Consider the following 23174-nt stretch of genomic DNA (forward strand, 5'->3'; position numbering starts at 1 on the left):
TGCTGCGGCGGTGGAGAAGAATCCTGGTTCTGCAGAATGAGTCCAGCAGCCTTGACTTGTTGCAGCTCAAATACTGCAAGTCATTTAAACAGTTTTAGAAAGACAGCTGCAACCAGCATCACCACAGGCCAAGCAAACAGCCCAAGACTTGAAAACAGATGTTACTGGAGATTAAAATCAAAACGGCAACCGTGCGAGCAAACAAAGTCAAGTCAAATCTGATTTATTTATATAGCACATTAAAAAAACAACAGGAGACACAAGACATTCATTGTGCTGAAGGCAAACAGGCACGTCAGCCAAACATGTTGATATGTTTTAACCTTATTTAACCTAATTTCAGCCCAGCAACACTGTTGTGTGTGTTTTTTTTAAATAACCCCCTAAAGCTTTTTGTTACTGGTTCACTTCCATAGATTTCTATGTTTACCTTTTCTCTTGAGGAACTTTTGAGTCATATCTGCTCTCACCCTGACTTGCCAGCTTCAAAGTCGGGTTAAAAGAACAGTTCTGGAGACACAGAGAGCATCCTGGCATCTGCTTGTATCCTCCCATGTTTGACAGCAGGTTGAGAACCTGCCAGATTTGATTTAGTTTGAAGTCTCCTGGTTGCATGATTCAACCCTGTGCCAGGGATGTGGCATGGACCTGCCTGATATGGAGTTCAATGACTTCAAGTTACAGTTGCTTAGATTTCTATTTTGCAAATCCTCTTTTTGATACAGTTAATCCATTGTGTCTGTTTACATTCCGTAACGGCCTCTCTATTCAGTTGTTTTTATTGTTACTGTTGTACTGTCTTTCCTGAGCAGGTTTTAAATTACCCCCGCACTCACACGGGACTCGCAGGAAACGATGCATGTCTGTACTTAACTGTTACTGTTTGTAATTTTATGTAATTGATCCAAACCTCCTAATCTCCTGATGGCTCCCCTGGACCATTATCAGAGGTGTCTTAAGTTACTGCTAATGCAAACTCAACATCACTCCTGCTGCTGCTTCAGACTAGAGGAGAGGTTCAGTTTTTATTTCAAACAATCCCCTTATGACCTTTTTAAGTTATTTATATATTTCTGTAGTCGTTCTTGCTGACTCTGCCAATAGTAACAAAAACAATTGAAACTAAAAACATTCATTTTGAAAACACAGTCGCCTGTTACTTAACGAAATCTAATGTTAAAGAAAGGGGATGCTCGATCCACACCTCTGATCTTTTTCTTTCTTTGCCATTGTGCCAAATTTCATGGAAATCTGTTCAGTAGCTCTTGTGTAGCCCTGTTGACAAACAAACAAAAAAGAGGGAAGGGGTTCAAATACAACTCCCTTGGCGGTAGAAAGAGCATAGATTAAATGGTTTGAAATACAGCTTTCCCTTTTTGTTACTGACATATAATAACATACAGTAAATAAGTGATTGTTTCCTCTCTGGTGGTCAGCATATCCATCTTTTTAACTACTACAATAATGCCTGGTTGTCACCACTGACACTGCTCTAACAAGATAATCAACAGTTTGGACTTTAAGTACAAGTGAAAATCAGAGGATGGAAAAAAGGGCTGCCAGTCAGGACATCATCAAAGATCCTGCGGAGGGGGGGTGTGTGTGTGTGTGTGTGTGTGTCTGTCTGTCTGTGTGTGTGTGTGTGTGTGTGTGTGTGTGTGTCTGTGTCTGTGTGTGTGTGTGTGTGTGTGTGTGTGTGTGTGTGTGTGTGTGTGTGTGTGTGAACGTGCATGCGTCTGAGAGAGACTGTTATGTAATCAGCAACAGACTCTAACCACTTTGTTTGCCATCTTTTCTCTGCAGGCCTTCCCCTGCATCTCCACTGGAATCTACGGTCAGTGTATGTGTGCGTCTGCGCGCACGTGCGCGTGTATGTGTGTATAAATGTGTGTGTGTCTCATCCTCAGACCAGAAGAAATGCAATGCAATGGGTGACATTTCCATCTAGTGTGTATGAGTGAGTGCATGAGCGCATGTATGAGTTACGTTAATTTTCTTCCTTTTTTGCTTCAATTGTTTATTGGTCGCTCAGGGCTTTAAACTCAAACTTGAGGTTTTTTTGTGTTACACAGAAAAACCATTTTGGTCCAACGACTATATATCTGTGTGTCTGTGTTTATGCGCTGTACACACTGGCTGTGTTTTCCGTAGAATGCTTGTTTCCAGTATCAGTGTTTCTGTTTAACCAGAGTGCTGAGCCGCCCGGTGCCACTTGTCACAGTATCCTCCTGCAGCCCAGAGGTGGTTCTCTGATTAAGGCCCTGGATTAAGACTGGCAGATTAAGATAGATTAGACCAGAGATAGTGTCAGATTGACTGTAATCCCCCTTCACACTGGCAGGAGAGAGAATTAAGGATGATGCTTAAGCACTCCCCAGGGTGGACCCGTTGACAACACACTATTCCATAGCTTGAAAGGAGGAAAAGGCCAAAGCTCTTATTGACTCAGTGAGTTTCCTATGTCTTCCTGTTGTGACTGTGAATTTCTCTTTCTGTCTCCTGGAGGGTTTTGTTGCGGTAAGTGAAACTGGAGCATAACAAAAGGTTATCTCATTTTACTGGAAACAATATAAATAACAATTTAAGTACATAACAAAATTCATGGGAATACAACACCATCTAACGGAACAAGACAAAACCAAAATAAGAAAAATAATATAAAAACAAAATGTTAAAAACAAATAAAATCCATTAAAACCACTTACGTAGCATGTAATGAAAGGCTTTACTAAATAAATAGGTTTCGGTCAATGATTTAAAAAGCAGATTAAGTTTGGAAATCTTCTCTGGAGTTTCAGAGCCTCTTGTTCCTGATGGCAACAGCGTGGTCACATTTAGTTAGAGCCTTGATTTAGGACCTACCAGCAAGTGTTGGTTGGACCATCTGAAATTACAACTTGAAGAATCAGGAGTTAGGAGCTCAGTAAAATAACAGGGGGCCTGAACAGGCTGATCTTTAAAAGTTATTAAAATAATTTTTAAATCAATTCTAAATTTAACTGGCAACTAATGAATACAATTCTGGGCCCTAAACTTGGTGTTGGATAAAGTACAAGCTGCAGCTTTCTGCATCAGATGTAGGATACAAGTGTCTGCAAGTACAACTGGATGAAAAGAAAGATGGAAAACCTGATTTGCTCATTCTCTTCAAGAATATGTTCAGACCTCTTCTGAATAGCACGGGGGGGGGGGCATCTATATTTCCCCCTATGCTCATTTGATAAGAGGATATAATAAAGGTTTTTGGGGGGGTTACAGGTAGAGCTGTGACTTAACTGCTGTTGATCCCTGGAACTCAGCTCATCCCTGTTCACCCTCTTTGGGATGTGATGAAATTGAGGAAGAAAGGAAGCTGTGGTGCCAAAATGGCTTCCAGCCAGTCGCAGTATTAGTTTTTGAATAATGCTATAGACCACCTGTTTGATTTAAGTTGGATTTGAAGCGCTGAAAACCAAAATGTGTTTTGAAGAAAGTGAAACGTTACGAGAAAAGAATTGTCACCAGTGTTTTCACGTCACAGGCATCCAGTCATCGCTCCAATGTCTCATTCGAAAAGAAAAGTTAAAGTTTAGGATTTATGCAGCCACAGAGGCAATTACTTTCCTTCCAGCTGATTAGACCTTGTTATAGTTTAGTGGCCAGACATTTCCAAGGAATTATATGAGGTCACTTCATTTACTAATAAGATCAGTAAATGCGTTTTGGTGAGAATTTAATTTCTGACTTGATAACTTTTAGTAGAAGCTTTTTTTTTCTACGTTCAAGTAAAGTTTTGGCCTGGAAACCATCTGACCTGGTTGGACCAATCTCAACCATTTATCTGAAATGGGTCAGGTTGGGCCTCATGACGGACATAAATCATCCAAATGGAGCCCTGCCAAAGCATTTTCATTTACCATCAAGTCGATCAGTGTCTTAAATCAGTTATTGTGAAAGTATTTAACAAAATCGACAGTTTACCACAGGAACAAACAACTACTTGGTTAGTTTACAAAGTCCCTGTTTCATTAATCTGATTGGTTGTTGGTCTGTTCTCACAGCGTTAATGAAAACTCTTGGGAAATCCAAAATGAATGTAAAGGTTCCAGACCCTTTTGCAAACATGTTTTTGAAACAAAACTAGGAATAGTTAAGTTATTTCATAGATGATCAGTGTGAATGGTGTGAGAAACATTTTCCTTTGCATTTTGTGTTACACGTGGATCATTAAAACTGACTAAAGATTATGGTTTTGATTAAATATTTAAAAAGTAAATATGTCCTGTCTCATGCCTCGAGGCACTGTGGATTTTTTTATATTAAACGAAGATCATTATCTTTTTTTAACTAGCATGTGATTTGAACAAACTAGCCATATTGGAATTCATCATGTTTACAAATTCATTCCTTTGGAAGAATTCCCTATTAGGTTCTTATGTGAGTTGATGTTGCTGTTGAAAGTCGATGAATGTAGTTAGTGGTAAATTCACAAATTCTAGTAATTCTTTTTCAGGCAAACTTTATTCGAATTAAATATAAATCACGAAAAAACCCTTTATTCCAAATCTCCTGTAGTGTGAAAACTGCTTGTGTTTATTTTGATGTTACACTTAAACGATACACCGTTCAGTGCAAATTTTCACCCGTGTGTATTCCCCTCGGTTTTGATGTATGGAATAATTAATGTATTATCCAACAGCGGTTTGTTTAGGCCGAACACTTTGCCCCTTGATGAGTTTTCTCAGCCTTTGTGCTGCTTTTCCAACAGTGGGGATAATGTTCTCGCAGCGAAAGGTCTCGTCAGCTGAACGAATTAAAGAGGAAACGCTGTAGTTTTTCTCCGTCTCTCTGCTCCGACCCAACAAGTGTGTTATGTCTGCATCTCGCCCGAATAAGCAAGTTGGGATGGGAGGAAGTGAGAAAACACAAGTGTTAGAATAATAACAGGAAGGATGGATACCTGTATGGAAAAAGAAAACACAGTGCACAGCACCGAATGCAAACAGACGGATCTGTCACTGCATCTGTTCCGGCTTGTGTGTATTTCTGATGTTGTGTGTGTTCCTGTAGGATATCCACCTGAACAGGCTGTGCACGAGGCGTTAGCAACTGTGAGGGAGTACCTGGATGCACATCATGACAAGGTGCGTACATGTGTGTGCGTTTCTGTGTGCTTGTGTCTGCATGATTGGCAAATTTTCCCTACCATTTCCTCCAGGTATTTTTCTTTTCACAGCTGTTGTTTTTGTTTTCTGTTGAGAGCAAGGCGAGGGGTGAATTGAGAGAACACGCGCACACGCGGTGACACACTCACACACACCTGAACATGAATTTAAACACACACTCCCAGGTTCTGTCTCTCATGCTCATGGCAAAGTCTGCTTTTTAATTAGCTCCTTGCGGGACAAACACACACACACAAACACGTTTTCTCTCCGGAGAAACGGCGAGCAAAGAAAAGACAAAATGATGGAATAGATGACTGGAGGGGAGGGACAGAGGGGGAGACGGGGGCTGATGGGAGATTGGAACAAAGAAGAAAGTTTCCAATCAGTCGTTTACATGCTCTTAACTCTCCTCCCTTCTTCCTCCCTCTCTTCTGAGATCTCCTCCCACTGCTCTTTTCAATCTTTCTCTCTCTCTGTAAGCACCAGGCTGTGTCACCTCCCAGAGAGGGTGTTGACGATGTTATTGTTAGCGCTGGCGTCTCCAGAGCCTCTGCAGCGATGCCAGTCGACTGATGCAATCTGCGAGCTCAATAAACGAACATTAAACATTACATAATTTACCGTAGAGTACAACAGTCAACAAGCCTTAAACGGATGAGAATAAGACCAGAAAGCCAAATCAATGAGACGTTTACTTACGTTCGGCTCGGAAATAGCTCCACTGTGTTTTCTTTATGGGGGCAGAAAGTTTTATTGTAAACAAATGAGATTGTGAGACTTACTTCATTTGCATGCATATAAAATAAGACTGTTCACCAGAGGAAATTGCGTTTGCACTTGAATTGAACTGCTTAAATTTGACGATTTATTTAACAGTGTGTTTTGTTGGGCTCGCTCTGGCTTGGAAAGCTGTAATGTAGAAAATGAAATTGAAAATGGCAAAAACACTAAGGCGCAAAATGGACTGAAGGAGGGGCAATGTGCCAACAAGCTCCATCAAGTGGAATAAAGACATAATCATTTATTCATAAAACACAAACAACGCTGTGACAAAGTGCTGCAAGAAAGTAATAACCAAGACAGCTCCAAGAGATTCAGTTATATTTTTCATATTGGAGTCAAAGTTGACCAGAAAATATGATGTATGAGATTTTAGAAAACCGTTTTCAAATTAAATAGGACTCTAACGCCGGGTTTACCACGGACGCGGAAGCGACGCCGAAGCGCCGCGCATTACTAATAATATCACATACTTCTGCTGTTATCAGCCTGTAGTAAAAACGGCATTTAATCATTTTTTTCAAGCATATACTTACTTGTTGCTCCAACATTAACTGCAACAGCGTCCCAACATGTGTCTTTTTTGGTGTTGTCTTTATACAACATATGCTGAGAATCAACAACTCAAGTTACCTCTCCACTTCAATGATTAATTTAATGTCATCCATGTTGAAGAACTTCTCCGCTGTTTGCTCCGGTAAATGTCGGGTGTCGAGGGTAAATTACGTATTCTCCACTCAAGCCTATGTGGAGAATACGTAGCCCCCCCCCCCCCCCCCCCCCCTCTCTTTTTTATCTTTATGACTGCTTGTGTGGCTGTAGTGGATGGGCAGAGGGGGACATTAAATAATGTGGTTGGTAAAAGTGGTAAAATTAAAACTCCAAGACAACAGAACGTGAATACAAAGTATGGGATGCATATTTGATCATTTATATCATATAAAATATGTCATCTATATCGTTTAAAATCATTTTTCACTGTGTTTCCTGTTGCGATACGCTCGCGTCAAGCGGAAAAAATAGACTCGACGCCGAAACGATCGCTTCACGGCGCTAGGCAGCCGCGGCACAACGCTACGCTTCAGCCTCCGGTGTGTTCAGCGCTGCGGTTTAACATGGGATTGGATGGGAGCCAGAGGATTGGCGCTGCGCTTACGCCTCGCTTACGCGTCGCTTCCGCGTCCGGTGTGAACCCGGCGTAATGCTCATTTTTTACCATAGCTGTACTAAAGACTGTATTTAGAGATGGACAACGCTTCTCCACTTCATCCCACTATCCGGGAGTGGTACCAGCTATCCTGCATTTGAAGGCAGTCATCTTGTGGCAATGACTTAATTTGGAGCTAGTGTCCTCGTCGACATTATCGGGAGATGACGCTGTAGTATCAGTTCATGCCGATACATACGCTCGACCAATCAGGAGCTAGTCTCAGCCGTCAATCGTGAAGTTTAACCTTGTTTTTATAGCATCAAATAACTAATTGAAACCAAACTTATTGAACAAATTTGCAACAAACACACATCAGTGGTTGGTCCATGTCCCATCCACTAACATGGATGAGACTTGGTTTATGACCTCTACTGCTGGCAGCCACCAGGGGGCAATTAAGACTGTTTGGCTTCACTTTTTGGGAGCTGTTCTGTTTTCCATCTTTATATGGAGTCTATGAGGTGTTGATGCAAGCATTTCCAGCACTTGTTGTGTATTGTAATAAACGCACTGTTGAATTTAACATAGAATCCATCCCTTTCACTTTTGTATATGTGTCTGTGGGTTTGGAAAAGCAAAAAATGTCACATCACCTCCAAACCTCCTGGTCATTCACAGGAGAGTAGTTAGTGAACTTTCAATTTCAGATGTTCAATATGAGCTGTGGGTCAATATGGCTCTGAAACATTTGGACATTTAAATGTCTCTAACCCCGTGTTCTGAAGAGGATGCTGTGTTATGACTGAAAGTTATATAGCAGCTACTTAATGGACCTTGCTGTGTGATTGTTTTATTCAGTTGCTTTATTTGTGCTGTAAACTGGTTTTTAATTTATTAAAAAGCATATAAGACGGGGATAATCCTACAAATTCCATGTCAGGGTGGGGATGTATTCTGCCTCCATCAAACTTCACACAGACTTTCTGTATGAGACAGGAATATTTACAGCCTCTGTGCTTCACGTAAAGACAGCCAGTCGTGAGCGAGCATGTTACATTCACCTGAGGTTGTTGCTAGCTTTACAATCTGTCCATGTTTCAACTTAAACAAATTAGCTCTCTGCAGCTACCATTTTCCGGAGGCCATTTTGCATCTTCCCTCACAAGCATTTCCCTTCATTTGAATGAGAAAGGCTGCAAAATGGCCCAAGTGGAGGCAAGTCGGTGCGGAGGTTAGAGATTCCGAACTGTAGCCCAGGGGATGTAGTTACTTACTGCACATTTCCCTATCTCCCTTTTAGCCTCCATTCAAATTCTGGCAAGTGATCGTAATTGTGCAACAAGCTGGGACTGAAAAACCCGGGCTGCGGGCAAGCAGGCTGCTGAAATGTCTTTGAAAGCAATGAGACCTTAACTCCCACGCCAGGCAGAAAGTAATAGAAACAGCCTGGCTATAAATTGTACTACCTTGCCCAGAACGGAAAATCTTTGTAGAGACATCATGGTGGTAATAATGTTTGTCAGAGTCTGAGAAATAAGGGAACATGTTGGAGCTTATGTCCCAGGATGCATTATTTTACTGTAACTACTCTAGCTTTAATCATCTGACATAGATTGTTATGTACTCTACTGAATGTCCACATATACAGAGCATAATGTAAATATTATAGACTAGAGAGCCGGGGTCTAAAGAACACAAAGTTTATTGTCATAAAGGAGCTGCAAGCACTCGCCCAGTGACTTAATGTGTGTGTGTGTGTGTGTGTGTGTGTGTGTGTGTGTGTGTGTGTGTGTGTGTGTGTGTGTGTGTGTGTGTGTGTGTGTGTGTGTGTGTGTGTGTGTGTGTGTGTGTGTGTGTGTGTGTGTGTGTGTGTGTGTGTGTGTGCTTGGTGGACAGAGTTTGATGCCATGGGTCTGGATTGAGTCTACTCCTGTTTGTTTCTCACACACTAATGAGATAGATAGAGGACCTTGTGCCAAGTGCACACACACACGACATAACACACATCCATTGACACACATTCTAATACAGTACAAGTACTTATAGATCAACACTGAACTCCTCCCTCTCTCTAATCTCTTTCTTTCATTTTCTCCATCCCACCTCTCTTTCTCACACACACACACACACACACACATCCTACAGCTTTCTGTCCATATTGCTCAGTGTAGTAAGCGCTGTGTTGTGGCGTGATGATAATAGGATGCTAATAGGGGAGTAATGGACTGATGCATTAACTGCATCCTCCTGGTATCACCGCCGCACAATGTCACACACTTTTACATTGTTGCTTCCTCGTAATAAAGGTCATTGTGTGTGTGTGTGTGTGTTTGTGTGTGTGTTTGTGTGCAGCTGGACAGAGTCATCTTCTGTGTGTTTTTGCCGACGGATAAGGAGCTGTATCTGAAGAACCTCCCGCTCTACTTCCCTGCTGGTGAGTTGTCTTTCTCTCTCTCATACACACATGCACTACGGGACACACACGCACGCCTATATACAGTGAGGACAGCTCAGGACAGCTCAGCCCAGCTCAATTTAACTGCCCACGCTTATAGAGACACACACACAGTGGTGTGATAAACATTGTGCATCATCCACTGCATGCTGTTTGCTCATTCAGTACTTTCACACGTGCACAAGGCCATTAGACACAAAATATATATAAAAAACACATTCACAAACATGCACAAAGGATAAAAGGTATGCGTCTTATTACATATAATACACAATACACACTCACACATGACGACATTTAGAGATACTTACGTATAATACTTGTGATGTATATTTTGTGTTTACTGGAATGGCCTCTCCTGAAGCTGACAATCTGAGAAACGGCCTTGTTACTTCACTCATGAATTATTTTCATTTATTCAGTCAGTTTAATTCATCAGAACATAGATTCCAGTGATTAATACGTCTTTGAGTTACACATTTGTTCTTGTGAGTTAACACACGATGACAAATGGAAATCTGTGCTACACACACTCTGTCATGTAAGTTATGCTGTGGAATTTTTCATTCAGAGACATACAGGAAAAGATCTACAAAATATATTTTTATCTTTTTTCAGTTATTGCAACACTGAAGTTAGTTATTTCTTATCCTTCCTACCTGACATTTACAGGCATTCACTAGAAGTTTGTGCAAAATTTTTTTATTTCCACATAACCAGTAAAAGGGACACTAGTAGGACTTAAAAATATATAAGAATAAAATGATAATAAAGTATTTGTTATTTTCAGTAGAGATCTAAACATTTATTTGTTATTGATTATCATATTATTATATGACAGTTAACTTATGTCAGAATGTTCAGTCTAGGGCTGGGTGTAGCATATTGATCGTCTAGAGATACAAAATCTGTCAGCACCTGTGCAGCATCTTGTTTATTTTTGTTGTTCACAAACAGTACAACTTTGTACTCGGACACTTACTGTTTGTTTGACAGGGTGAGGGAGCATCTTTGTAAAGTCTACTTGTGCAAGTCATCCATGTGTTAGTATTGGTTTGGTATAGTAGTTCATAGATAGCTGTTCAAACTTTCACTGTTTCAGATAAGTGCACAAGTGTTTCATCTTCTGAAGATTTCAGTTCTTACCAGTGAGACCCACTCTGATTGAAATGAAGCATTTGAAAACCAAGATGGATGCCATCAGATTTGTGGTCTGTCAAAGAGAGACAGACGTACACAAATGAGCCCTAAAAAAATAAGGCTCGCCCAGACACTCTTTATTAAGGTGGATGACATGATGGCGGCTCAACAAAAGAGAAAGTTGTTAGGATTTTAATTAGTAAAGGGGGAAACATCGTGACTGGCAGCTGAGTCGGCAGGATCTCTATCCTGTGGCATCCTCCCCCGGACGCTCAGATATCATCCGTGCAAGATGGCAGCGTTTGGATCCGGGATATTTTGGCTTCATTTCTGGATAGTTGGAGGAAGTGGACATGTGTTGTCTATCCTTCTAAGTGTTCGGCCTTTACTCTCAGATGGGCATGTGTAAAAACCAGAGCGACTCTGACACCTCACACATATTACAGGACTTGTAGGATGTAGTTGCTAACATCCTGGTGCCAGATACAACCGAGCACCTTCAACCTGCAGAGGTTTAGCTGAGTCCATGCCTAGACTAAATCCAACTTACTCTCATTCTCTTACCCTTGACTTTCTATATTAATGCATATTTCCCTATGCAAAATCCATCTGGATGGATTTTAACATTTTCTTTAAAATCCATCCAGGTGCCAGATACAACCGAGCACCTTCAACCTGCAGAGGTGTAGCTGAGTCCATGCCTTGGCAGGTCGAAGCTGTTCTGGCAGCACATAGAGGACCAGCAGCATATTAGGCAGGTGGTCTTAATGTTTTGGCTCATCAGAGTAAACACAACATATGTGGCTCAGTGTAAATGACATTACAGCTGGATTTTATCAGTGTATCAGACATCTATGGGAAAAACTGTGAGGATCAAACTAAGGGAAGCTGCACACAATCACCACACTCAGCTGTTTTTCTTATCATCTCACTCTCGGGACCACAGCAAGAAAAAAAATTCCCAGGACATTGAACTGTTCTGTACTCTAAGCTGTAAGTTTTCAGACATTCAGGCACTGAAGTCCGGACTTTTCCTGAAATGATCGAGGGGCTGTCTGATGCCCCGGACTTTCCCTGCCAGCTCCCTTCGTAAAAAGTCTGCGTGAGCACATGTGAGAACACAGCAGGAAAATATCCATACATCCACAGCGTGTTGATGACGTTTCTGATTCCATGGCGAACACAAAACTGGAAAACTACCAATATGTCAGGATGAAGAGGAGGTGCCATACACGTAGAAGATGACAGCAAAGGTGTCAACTTGGAAAGAAAACGAGATTCAAGACCTTGTGGCTATAAACAAGAACATGTGATTTTCCCACATCATGTCTGGGCTCCTGCTTGTGCTAACCAGACGTCACATTTCCCTGCTGTTGAGAATGTGTCAGACAATCTGCTGCTGCGTTGTCGGGTCCTGTTTGGACCTCGTACTAAGTCATCTGTGTTTTGCTTTCGTTTCTGTGTCCACCCTTCAGCCTGACCGACGGCAGCAGGTTATTGTTCAGGTAACTGATTGAGTGATTGTTTGATTGATTGTTTGCTCTGTTAAGGAGAATAACATTTAATCTGACAGTAGAATGGCAGCTTTAACTCCTGTGTGAAATGTAAAGGACTGGTGACAGAGAGAAACTCTGGCATTTCCTTCTACAAGCTCTTGTCACATTATGGGGGGGGAAATTACCAGCTTTTTTTTTCCACCTCAGTTAAATAAAATGCTTTTTTGCATTCTTAGCATTCCGGAATGGACACCGTTGGCCTCAGGCTATTTACAAACTTCTGCTGTGGACGAAAATGTTAAAATCTTTTTCCTCCGAGGGTGAAAAGTTTGTGGTTTATGTGGAGAGAAAAAAATGACAGCCACAATTGAAGCCTCTAAGCGTCTTGGCTCCATCTGCGCATCCTGTCTCACCTACTTTTGAAAATGGACTAAAGTGAAAGTAGTGTGCCATCATTGCAGATTGATCTGTGTGGTTAAATGAAGTTTGGTAAATACGTAAATTTCAATGTTGGCTTGAGCTGTGACATGATGACTTCACCCATTTGTTTTGATTACGCTGGTGATTGATAGCGTTATAATGCCAAGCAGTCTGGGCTCCTGAGCCTGATCAGTCATTCACTCAATTATTCAAATTAAGCATTGGTATTACAACTGCAGACCATAACCTCTAATGTCTCGCTTTACCACTGCCATAAATCAAACTCACGTCTCTCCTCAGAACAGTTTGAGAGAATGGTTTTCGTACATCTCATGCTTTCTGCTTTTATAGAGCTTATCCTTTTTCATCTGCTGCTACAGAAATAAACCCAAGTTGAGCAAAAGGTTCAGAAAGTCGCTGAGGAAAAATCTCTCGTGGCTCCACAGTCCTGTATCTAATTTGATCAGAATTGTACATTAACTTCAGACAGAGCTGGTCACTGAAACTCATATTCTCAAAACACAGTAAGTAAAAAAACTGAATTAGTGCCTTTACCAGCTGCCTCATTCATTTCATATAGACTGTACCATTCAGTTAAATCCATCAGGCAATTCGTATCATGCCGTCTCGTCCTCGACCAAAAATACCTTCCCCCTAAAACAACCTGCCGATTTTACCATCCCCTCTCAGGCATCCCAACATCCCTTATGAGCGAGTGTGCTGCATGTGCAGAGAGACAATTTGTGTGTGCTTATGAGCATCCTGTAGTTAATGCTGCTAACTAAATCATGGGGTTCCCAGTTAATCCTTAAAAGTTGAAACCGAATGGCATCGAAAGAACAGAAGGACGGCGCTCTTTGCTTCTCTGTCGCTCTTGGTGTCTCTCCCACACAAACACTGACCATCTGCCACAGTCTAATTGACCATCAGCAGCGCTGGTAGAATTTCTACCCGCGTCGTCGGTAAGATTTTACCGTCTTCGGAAGGCAGACAGGATTTAGCATAATCTCAGTAGAAAACATTTCTCTGTGCATGTTCATGCAACAAGCGTTCAGTTCTCTCCTGCAGGAGCGTTGTCCCGGATCAGCTCCGAAAGTTAGTCCACTGGGGACACACTCCCAAGTAATATTCCCACCAAGTTTGATGAAAATCCATCCCTGCATTTTTTATTTGAGTTTTATTTTACACACACACACCTTCCCCCATCTCCCTTGGTGAAAAACATAATCATATTACCTACTGGTAACAATAATCAGGCTTTATTAGTTTAATTAACTCCAGTCATTATGTGACAAATAATAATTTCATGAAATGAGAACAATTATTTACAACAAAGATTATACCCGTTATAGCTTCACTCGCTCTACTGACGACGACAACAACAACAACAGAAGCGATCACAGTGAAACAAGGTTGAGCTGAAAACCAAAGGACGGAGCGTTGTGTTTAATTTTAAATAAAAGGAGAAGTTTCCTGGGCTCGTGGCATTAAAGTCAATACAACAGAGAAATGCCCCCGGGGTTAGAATATATCACTCAGTATAACATTAATATGCATGATGCTCAACAGATACATATATAAAGTAGCAGTGTAAAGCAACAGCAGCTTTTCACATGAAAGAGTAACACAGTCAAACATATGAGACAAGAAAATATACCATAAACTGAGAATTAACAATATTTCACTTGGATGAGACGGACGAGGAGTTCAAGAAGAGTGTGAGAGAAAAGAAGAGCTTCATGTTATAAAGGAGCAGAATCCAAACATCTTAGCAGCCGTATCTCTCACATGAGCTTTAAAAACAGACACTGGGGTACGAGTCGAGGATTTTGCAAGGAAATCTCTCTTATTTCAATGCGAGCCTCAGGGAAGATCAGTCGCTAACACTGACGGGATCTCAAACTGTGATGCTCTTATATTCTGTGCTTTATACCGAAATTTAAATACAGCATGTTGGGAGTTTAATGGGACGTGTTTTGTTGAAAACAATGATGAAGAAAAAGCACCTACCCACATAAAAATACAGTAGATAGTGCAGCTGTGAGTCTGAGTTCAACAGATGTAACAAGCTGTTGTTCCTTGTTTTACACAGAAACTCAGTCTGGAAAAAGTAATTGAACATTCACATGCGAGTAAGGATTTTTATTTAGCTTCAAAGAAGAGATAATTTCAATGCAATGTAAAATGTGTGATTGTCTGAAAGATGCAATTTAAAAAAGTCTGCCATCGATCCCAGTCCCCAAAATATGATTTCACTGAGAGGTCAAAAAGACAGAATGCCAGAAGTTAAGCTCTTGATCACTTTAAGCTGCATTGATATTCACTTTCATCATCAGATCAAACGTAAACATGATATCACAATAATATTGTCGTGATTTAATAAGAAAAAGTTCTTAAAAAAATATTTATGACATAAGCAGCAAGGAATTCTCAAAGGTTTATGACTTTATTCTCGTAATATTAAGATGTAATTACCTAAGCCAAGCAGGTTTTGTTTGTTTGTGTGCATTGCAGCAGTAGACAAACACTGCAGGATGGATTACCATGAAAGTTGGTGGAAGGATGTGATTGGATGGTATGGGTCAGGAAAAACAAAAAATGTTCACCAACTTCCCAGAGAATTATCAGGCTCTTCAAGTGAAGTGATGAAATTTGGTGCAGTTTGATTGAATTTAAGGGAACTGTTGGTCCTTGATGGAACTATACGCTCTACACAGTCTTTCTAGCTCCTGTAATATTGTGACTTTATTCTTAAAATCTCAAGTTCTTTTCCATTTAAATGTCCTTAAAATTCCGTTGTAAGCTTGTGGTCTGCATACAGGCTAGAACAAGAAAGAAAAACACAGATAAATCCACTGTATGTAGCAGAGTTACTAAATGGAGGAACGTTGAGGCAAAATTGGCAACTACCTAATGTTTCAGTTTGAGTGTCAGAAATTTCTCTCTTAGTTTGTTGAGTATTACGTTTGAAAACCAGATTCTAAATGAGAGTTGATGTTGCTCTGTTGTTTTCTTACATGTTTGCCACAATGACTTTATAAGGTCTTAATAAATCAGTTTGTGTTTACAGCTTGTTCCTCTGGCCTCAGCCGGCTAAAACATTCAAGTAATGCTGCTCTACAGGCTCGTGCATAACATTAGATGGATTTCATGTTCAGTTTGTAAAGTTATTTTATGTAATGAATAATAAACCAACCAACTTTAGAGGTGCTTGGTCAGTTTTCCTACCTCTGTGATGAGGCAAAAAGTCAACATGTGAAAGGTGACTCAAAAGAGATTATTTTCCACAATAGCAGGTGTGTCACATTAAAAAGAAGAAGTTGTCGCTCGCTCACAGTCTTTCTTGTGTCTTTCTCGTCTAATGGTCGTGCAGCAGATTTTGTAGCAGCAGTGAGCGAGCAGTAGCGGTGCTTGGCTGGTAGATGGACCGGAACTGTCTGTGTGACAGAGCTGCTGCAGGCGGGCCTCCAAGTCGCGGCTATAAACCTTCTGTGTCTCCAACACCTGGCACTACACACTCCACACTGGCTGTTACTGATGTGTTTGTGTGTGTGTGTGTGTGTTTGTTTTTCTGTGCGTATGTGTGTGTCTTTGCATGTTTTGAAAAGTGACTTCAGCCATATTGGACTGGGGGTGACTACCCCTCACTAACAGATCCCTCTGAAGCAACCAGCGCTCCAAGAGCCAGACTGTTGTTAACCGCTGCATGACCAAGGTGAAATGCTCTCTTCCCCTGTTTTACTTTTCATCCTCTCTCTCTCTCGCTCTCTCTCTCTCTCTCTCAGCTCCCAAGGAAGCCACTGTCAAGAGTAAACTCTGAGAGTGGATTTGTCAGATTGTGTTGCCTTGGATACACACCGCTCTGCTCCACATCCAGATTCCTCCTCCTCGGCGCTGACGCAGATCCAGACCTTCCTCAGCCGGGAGACAACTGCTAAATGGTTGATTCTGGATTTAGAAGGTTAATGTCAATCTGTGTCTAAGCGAACATCGGCCTCCCTGCAGATGAGGAAAAATTCCTCTGTTTTTTTTCCCAGTGTGAAATGATGCTGATGAGTGTGACTGCGTATCCTCAGACAAACTCTTAACTTGACCCTTATTCTCTGTAATCAGTTGCTTTACAACCTGAGTTCTTTGCCCTGTGTGCTTTTTGAATATCGGGATTTCTCTGTGAGTGCATCTGAGAAAAAGCTTATTAAAATGAATTGCACAGGCGTCTGGTGTGTGAGAATTGATTATTTCTCGACATGCATGAGGTATGAATCAGTGAGCTGAGCGGCACAAGGGAAAACTTCACATGAATATTTCCTTGCCTGTTTCCTCGTGTCTGTATGTGAAGGAGAAAGAGGGACTGTGTTTATCTGTCAGCAGGGATGGAAAAGTACATTTATTTCAGTATAATTGTAAAGTAGGTATTGAGTATTTCTATTTTATGCTTCTCTTATACTTCTACTTATTATAATTTAGAGGAAAATACTGAACATCTAACAGCAACTGTAACTACCTGACAACAATAGTTACTATTTGAAGATTGAGATCTGCTTCTGCAATGTGTAGAGAATACCCTGCAGTAGCATCAGTATAAGACTGTGTAAATATCAATATAACATTTATATTGTGTTTAGTGTTTTTCCAATATTAATGTGCCACAATTCGACAAATAGGTGAATAAATAAGGCAGGAAGAGAAAGAAAATACTAAAAATGTTTTGTGTAATTCTAGAACTTAGGTAACATAATTTATTTATAATAAAGTTTGAGTCTCAGAATGATGATAGAAACAGTTTTCATTGTTACCACACGATTCCACTGAAGGTAAATAAAAAGCAATAATACTGAATTATCATTGAACCCTTTCCCTCTTCCATCCACTCTGTCCTCTTAAGGGTGGTTACAGTCCCAGCTGACACTGGGTGAGAGGCAACAAGGGCAATATACTGAGATCAACAATCATTCACAATACTCACATTTACATCTACTGTCAATTAAGAGCCTCCAGTCAACCCCCCCTCAGTCGGCAGGTCTTTGGACTGTGGGAGGAAGCTGGTGGACCCGAGGAAAACCCACAGGGACACTGGAAGAGAACCCCGCTCAACTGGGATATCTTGCTCTGAGGCTAATCCCTGCACCACTGTACATCCACCTTGTCATTTAGAATCCTTATGTCTTAATGTCTTCATTTATTTATTTAAGTTGACTTGCAGTTTGCTGCTTATGATTACATCTATAACAGAGCCAGTAAGAGTCATCTCTGTATTAGCTCTCTATTTTGGTCTGTAGCCTTCAGGGAGATCTCCGGCTCTTTAGCTGCTAAACGCTCCACTATGCTCCCCAGCTGGTCACTGTCTCTCTGCTGTTTGGTCCTGAGCAGGTTGTTTCCTGCACGTTTGTTGGAGTGTTCTCACTGAAAACAGCTGCCTGTGCAGAGTATGTAGAGTAAATAATGAGATTGAGGCAGCACGGTAAATCTGTGCTCGGACAGGATGAAATGAAACTCCCTATAATTCTTTGTAATGCCGAGGTGAGCTGCCGATTGAGGCCATCATTCTGAAGTGTGTTCCAGGTTGTTACTGTAAACAGATTGTTTATCTCCTCTCAATATAATTGACTGACATTAAATAATAATGAGAATGCAGATATTAGCAGTCGCGTATTAGCGTTACTACTTTTGCTAGAGTGAAGGATCTGAACCTTTCTCCTTCCAGCAATATCATTTTACAGTCTTTCACTTTGATAGCTTGACTTTATTTTTGGGATGACTGCAGCACCTGTTCATGTTTAACAACCTCCATCAATCCTCCCCCTTCTCCTGCTTTTTTTCCTCCTTTATATCCTTATTGTCTGCATGCTGTCCAAACCCCATCCACTGCGGCGGCCTGCCTGCTTGTCACAACACACCATATGTGTCTGGTGTAGCCGCTATCATGCTTCTCCCCACAGTGCATCTGTATGACTTTTTAATTGTTGGTTGCAGGATGTAGCCGTCACATGTCGGCGGGATGCAGGCAGTGATTTGTGTGAAGCGAAATGAGTGTTTAGCAAGCCACCTTCCCGCCCCATGACTTTCATCTGCCAACAGCCATCTTTATTGATTCCAAACAATCTGCCACGGTGGCACAGACGCACGGGAAGGAGGGAGGTGGAGAGGGGTGTTCGGGGGGGGGGGGGGAACAAACTACAAAGAATATCAACAGGAAATTGGGAGATGCCTCCTTTTTTGTATAAAAGCTTCATCTGTCACAAAGGGGATTGTCTTTTCCTCTCCTGAGCTCTTTGATTCCCTCCATGTCTGTTTTTTCTCCTCCTCCCTCCTCTTCCTCCTCCTCTTCCTCCTCCCACTCCTCATATCTCCTTCTTGCTGTTTTTACGCTACAGGAACATTGTGAAAAAATAAACAGATGGAAGAGAGAGGGATACAGAGAAGGAGAGAGGAAGGATGTTCAAACTGAGAGAGGGGAAGAGGAGAAAAAAGGTGGGGATGAGAGGATGCAGAGCTGGCGGGAGGATGAAGGGATGGAGGGAAAGAGAGGGCTGGAGAGCCTGATGAACTCATCTAAAGGCACTGTGGGTTTTTTAATAAGCAGCAGACTGTGAAGCAACTCTGACGAGTCACTCTGAATAATGAGAGAGATGGAGGGGGGGGGAGAGAGAGAGACAGAGGATGAGAGGATGAAACGACAACGAGACTCATTATCCTCCGACCAGTTTTCATCACTGTCCCATCAGTAATCTCTCCCCCCCTCCCTCCCTCTGTCCTCCTCTCTATAACAGTCCACAGCTCTGTTGGAGATGACAGATGAAGACCAATTACGCTAACGCTTGCGTTAACTTGAAGGCTGATTCCCCGCCATCTTCCTGAACATACACTGATAATCCTGTTGGCCCTGGAAATTACTCGCTGCTCACGGCCCACCAACACACCGTGTGCGTGCGAGCGAATGTGTGTCTGTACCTTATAATACCTTCAATGGCCAAAAGTGCGGTGTGCAAACGGCTGTGGAAGTGTGTGCTGAAAGATGTCAGCTGCTTGTTCGTCTAACAGCATGTGAAGGGGGTCGAACTCTCCGCTGTTTGATGACCAATTTATTTCAGGTTGAAGTTGCTGACTTGGTTCGCTGCAGTTTAACAGGTTACTGCGCTGTCAACATTTACTTGGCCCTTGAACATAATTGTTGCTGTTCTGCTTGAGCTTCTTCCGGCAGGGAAGACGTGGAATAAACTTGAAGTTGTTAGTTTGTCCTTTACTGCGTTTTCATCGTGGCGTTTTATTCTAAATGGCTCTTATTCCCATCCGGTATTTTTCAGGTGTGGCTGAGATGCTCCTACATATAAAATGAGGGGGATTTTCTGCTTTTGCAATTTTTACCAACATTTTTCGATTGTGCTAAGCCCTCCGGATGTGTAGTTCATTACTCTGTCTCTGTACAGGCCTGGGAAGTGCAGTTAATCACAGTGTGATAAGCCAATTTGTTTATACCCAGGTTTTGTGATGTGCATCGCATAAGGTGACACAAATCTCTCTGAGTGCATGTGCCGGGGAAATAAAGATTTATATATATAGGTTTTTCTTCATAATGAAAGTTTGGTTCTACCTGACAGCAGCCATTGTAATCACTCAGTGTTGGAAGATTGTCACTCTCTCTCATCTCTTGTCGTCGGCCTAAATTTATGGTCGAATATAAAAGAGCGGAGAGCTGCACATTTTAATAATTCAGATGCAGCCTTTTTATTTTAAAGATCAATGTTTTGGCCCAGCTTGTCCTCTTAAGAGCTGGAATCACTGTCTACGTTTGCTGTGTTTACATTGCACTATTTGATTAAGTGTCCGCAGTGAGATTTATACTCAGTGGTGTCTTGAATATTGTCTATCGTGCTTATGTTATTTTCTCTTTCTTTTTAATTACTGCTAATAATTATAGTTTTACACTATTCCAGTTTGCACTACACTCATCCTATCCACCCTTATGCCCGCATTGTACTGTGTACTATGTTTTGAGTACTTAATATGTTGCATACTTATATTTTCTGTTTCTGTTCTGTCCACTTATGTTTACACCGGGGATCAGAGAGAAACAGCATTTCAATCTCGTTTATTTCTTGTACATATGGCAGGATTAACAGTAAAGTTGACTTTGACTTTGATAATTCCACAGTGGATTTTAGAGCAGCCCTTAAAAAAGTTTTTTAAATTTACTACATCTGCTGTCTTTTTGGGGATCTGCAGCAAATTACAAACACTCATAAATATCAGTTCCCTTTTTATACCCAATTTTTTCCTGTCAAGCTCCATTCATTCAATCCTTCGTTCTTCTGTTATCTTGCCAACTAACTTAACAACCAGAGACGAAAACGTTAACCCTTTGGTGGAGGTAAAAAAAATTATTCACGTGACTTGACAGTGCGTTGGAGGAAGTTGCAGAATATAAGATGTGCTGCACCATTCAATCTATTTAACCTCCTCTGTTGGAGTAAAAGCTGGTCCACAACCGAGCAGTGCTTATGAGACATGAGTTGATTTTCTTTGTCAGTGAGAACTTACTGTCCTGTTACTGACCAGGCCGAGCTTTTGAGATAATGAGTTTGTTGCGCGACCGTCAGGATCCTTGTTTCCTCTGACAGCTTTGTTGTCCCTCTTCAATAACGCAACATGGACACGCACATATCACTCTGCTGTGTGGCTGCCACTTAAGAATAAATGTCAGCGGCATCTAACTGAACTGTACAGTGTCTCATCACATCAGTGCACACACGTGTATTCCTCATTCATGTTGTAATGTTCAAACCACGTGTGACATTCTTATTGTTATCCCAAGTCACCATCATCAGGAAAATTCAGAAGAACAGAAGAACAACAGAATGGTCAACAAGACAAGAAAACTAATACACTAATACAATCAATTTAGCTTATTTGAAGGTTTGTTAACAAACCACTGCGTGCACGGCAGTAGATCATTTAGCCTAATTGAACTACAAGTATAACATCTAAATGTGAGAAAACCCACATTAAAAAAAATATTATAGCAACCTTCCTCACTTGCAGACATCACTTCATATAAAAGTCATTGATATAAAAGAACTCCCTTCGTGTTGTCACTCAGTTAAGATGGAAAATGAAAAAGAGGCTTCGAATCAAGTGTTTTATAAGGTAAGGTGTTGTCCCTGCCACTTGTGCTGCTTATAAATGGCGGATGAGGCCAAACAAAGGTAGCTCACGTTAAACTGATATTATTAACTCTACCAAGGTTGGATATGAGTTTTATGAGCACAATAAGTCTTTTTTTATGTCAAGATGCAACCGACACCAAGAGAAACATCGGCCACAGTTTGAATTTTTCTCCCTGGTTTATTTGACACAGCAGCCGGTGCACGACAGAGGAATTTGCTACAACTGCCATGTCACATTTATATGTAAATACATTGTGATGGTTGTGGAAGAATGTAGGTGCAGGTAACAGGCACGTGTGTGCAATCAGTGTGTATTAGTGAAACGTTTCAAGGCTTTCAAAGTATTTCTGTGCGAAAGAAAATCAAGAGTCGGCAGCAAAAAGTGGGGAGAAAATAACGGGCGGCACTCAGAGGAGATGAGGATCTGGCTGTTAGGTGAGTCGGGTGATGTGTATGGATGAGGCCATGATGGAGAGAGCGAGAGAAGAGGGAGGAGGGTGATGTTTACGGGGTGGGGGGGGGGGGCAGGGAGGCCAGTAAACTGCTTGTGAAATGAAAATGGCTCTTTAGCAGAATCCAGGACACTTGGGCTCTGCGCTGGATCAATGTCTCTGATTTACTGTCTGAAAGCCTGTCAGAGCGAAAGAGAGGCAGAGGAGGGGGAGGTGGCGGGGGGGGGGAGTTAGAGTGTAGAGGTAGAAGAGTCCTTTAATGGAACGGAGAAAGAGGAGAGACGGGGTGCGGTAGGGATGAAGAGGGAAATTGTCCGTCAGAGTGACAGTGCGAGGAGGCAGAATCAGAGGGATTGCCCCTCAAGTCCTCACGGCTGAGAAACAAAATCAATCTGCCGAGGCGACGGGGAAGGGCAGCCTTGTTTTGAGCAGGGAATTGGTGCGGCCTTTTTGGGAAAATCAATAGGAGACACATGGTGCCTCTTTAATCCTTACTACCCAGCTGTATTGACAAACAGAGGGGAGGATGTAGGCAACACACAAATCCTTAACTTGATTTGGAAGGAAGGGAGGAAGGAAAGAAGGAAGGAAGGAACATCCCTCCATCCATTTAACTTTTTAACTTGATGGCACCTAAGGGATCATTAAGGTTGTTACAGCTCATCCTCAGGGGAACATGAATGTCGGTCTCACATTTCTTGCTGATATATCAAAGGACTTCTCAACCTGCTGCTGCTGCTGTTACTTACTAACAGTCGGGAGATAATCAAAGTTTTCACAATTAATTAAACACAGTGTTTTGTTTTTTTCCCGTCCTCATAGGTCACTAAAGCGACGGGTTTTCTAAATAGTTGCCACAGACTATCTACTGTTCAACTTTTAAATTGTGATTCCTCGTTGTGAGTCTGTATGCGATGTGTCTCCCCTGTGTCAGACTGTGTAAGTGTGTGTGTATAGAGAGGAGTGTGTT

At 41.6% G+C, this 23174-nt stretch overlaps 2 protein-coding genes across 4 annotated transcripts in view; both read left to right on the forward strand.

The window, feature by feature from the left end:
• The window catches only part of macrod1 (mono-ADP ribosylhydrolase 1), a 111805-nt gene extending 95002 nt beyond the window's left edge, over positions 1 to 16803 (forward strand). For 2 of the 3 annotated variants that reach the window (XM_053428551.1, XM_053428553.1), the window contains 4 exons: positions 1804 to 1834; positions 5050 to 5123; positions 9430 to 9511; positions 16374 to 16803. In XM_053428551.1, the coding sequence (XP_053284526.1) occupies positions 1804 to 1834; positions 5050 to 5123; positions 9430 to 9511; positions 16374 to 16408 (222 nt within the window). In that variant the 3' untranslated portion in view covers positions 16409 to 16803. Of the gene's footprint in view, positions 1 to 1803; positions 1835 to 5049; positions 5124 to 9429; positions 9512 to 12147; positions 12178 to 16373 lie in introns of all 3 variants that reach the window. The other variant, XM_053428552.1, reaches the window with a different exon arrangement.
• The window catches only part of rnaseh2c (ribonuclease H2, subunit C), a 165516-nt gene that overhangs the window by 117810 nt on the left and 24532 nt on the right, over positions 1 to 23174 (forward strand). The window lies entirely within an intron of this gene.

This window comes from Pleuronectes platessa, chromosome 8 (genome assembly GCF_947347685.1).
Source record: "Pleuronectes platessa chromosome 8, fPlePla1.1, whole genome shotgun sequence".
NCBI lineage: Eukaryota > Metazoa > Chordata > Actinopteri > Pleuronectiformes > Pleuronectidae > Pleuronectes > Pleuronectes platessa.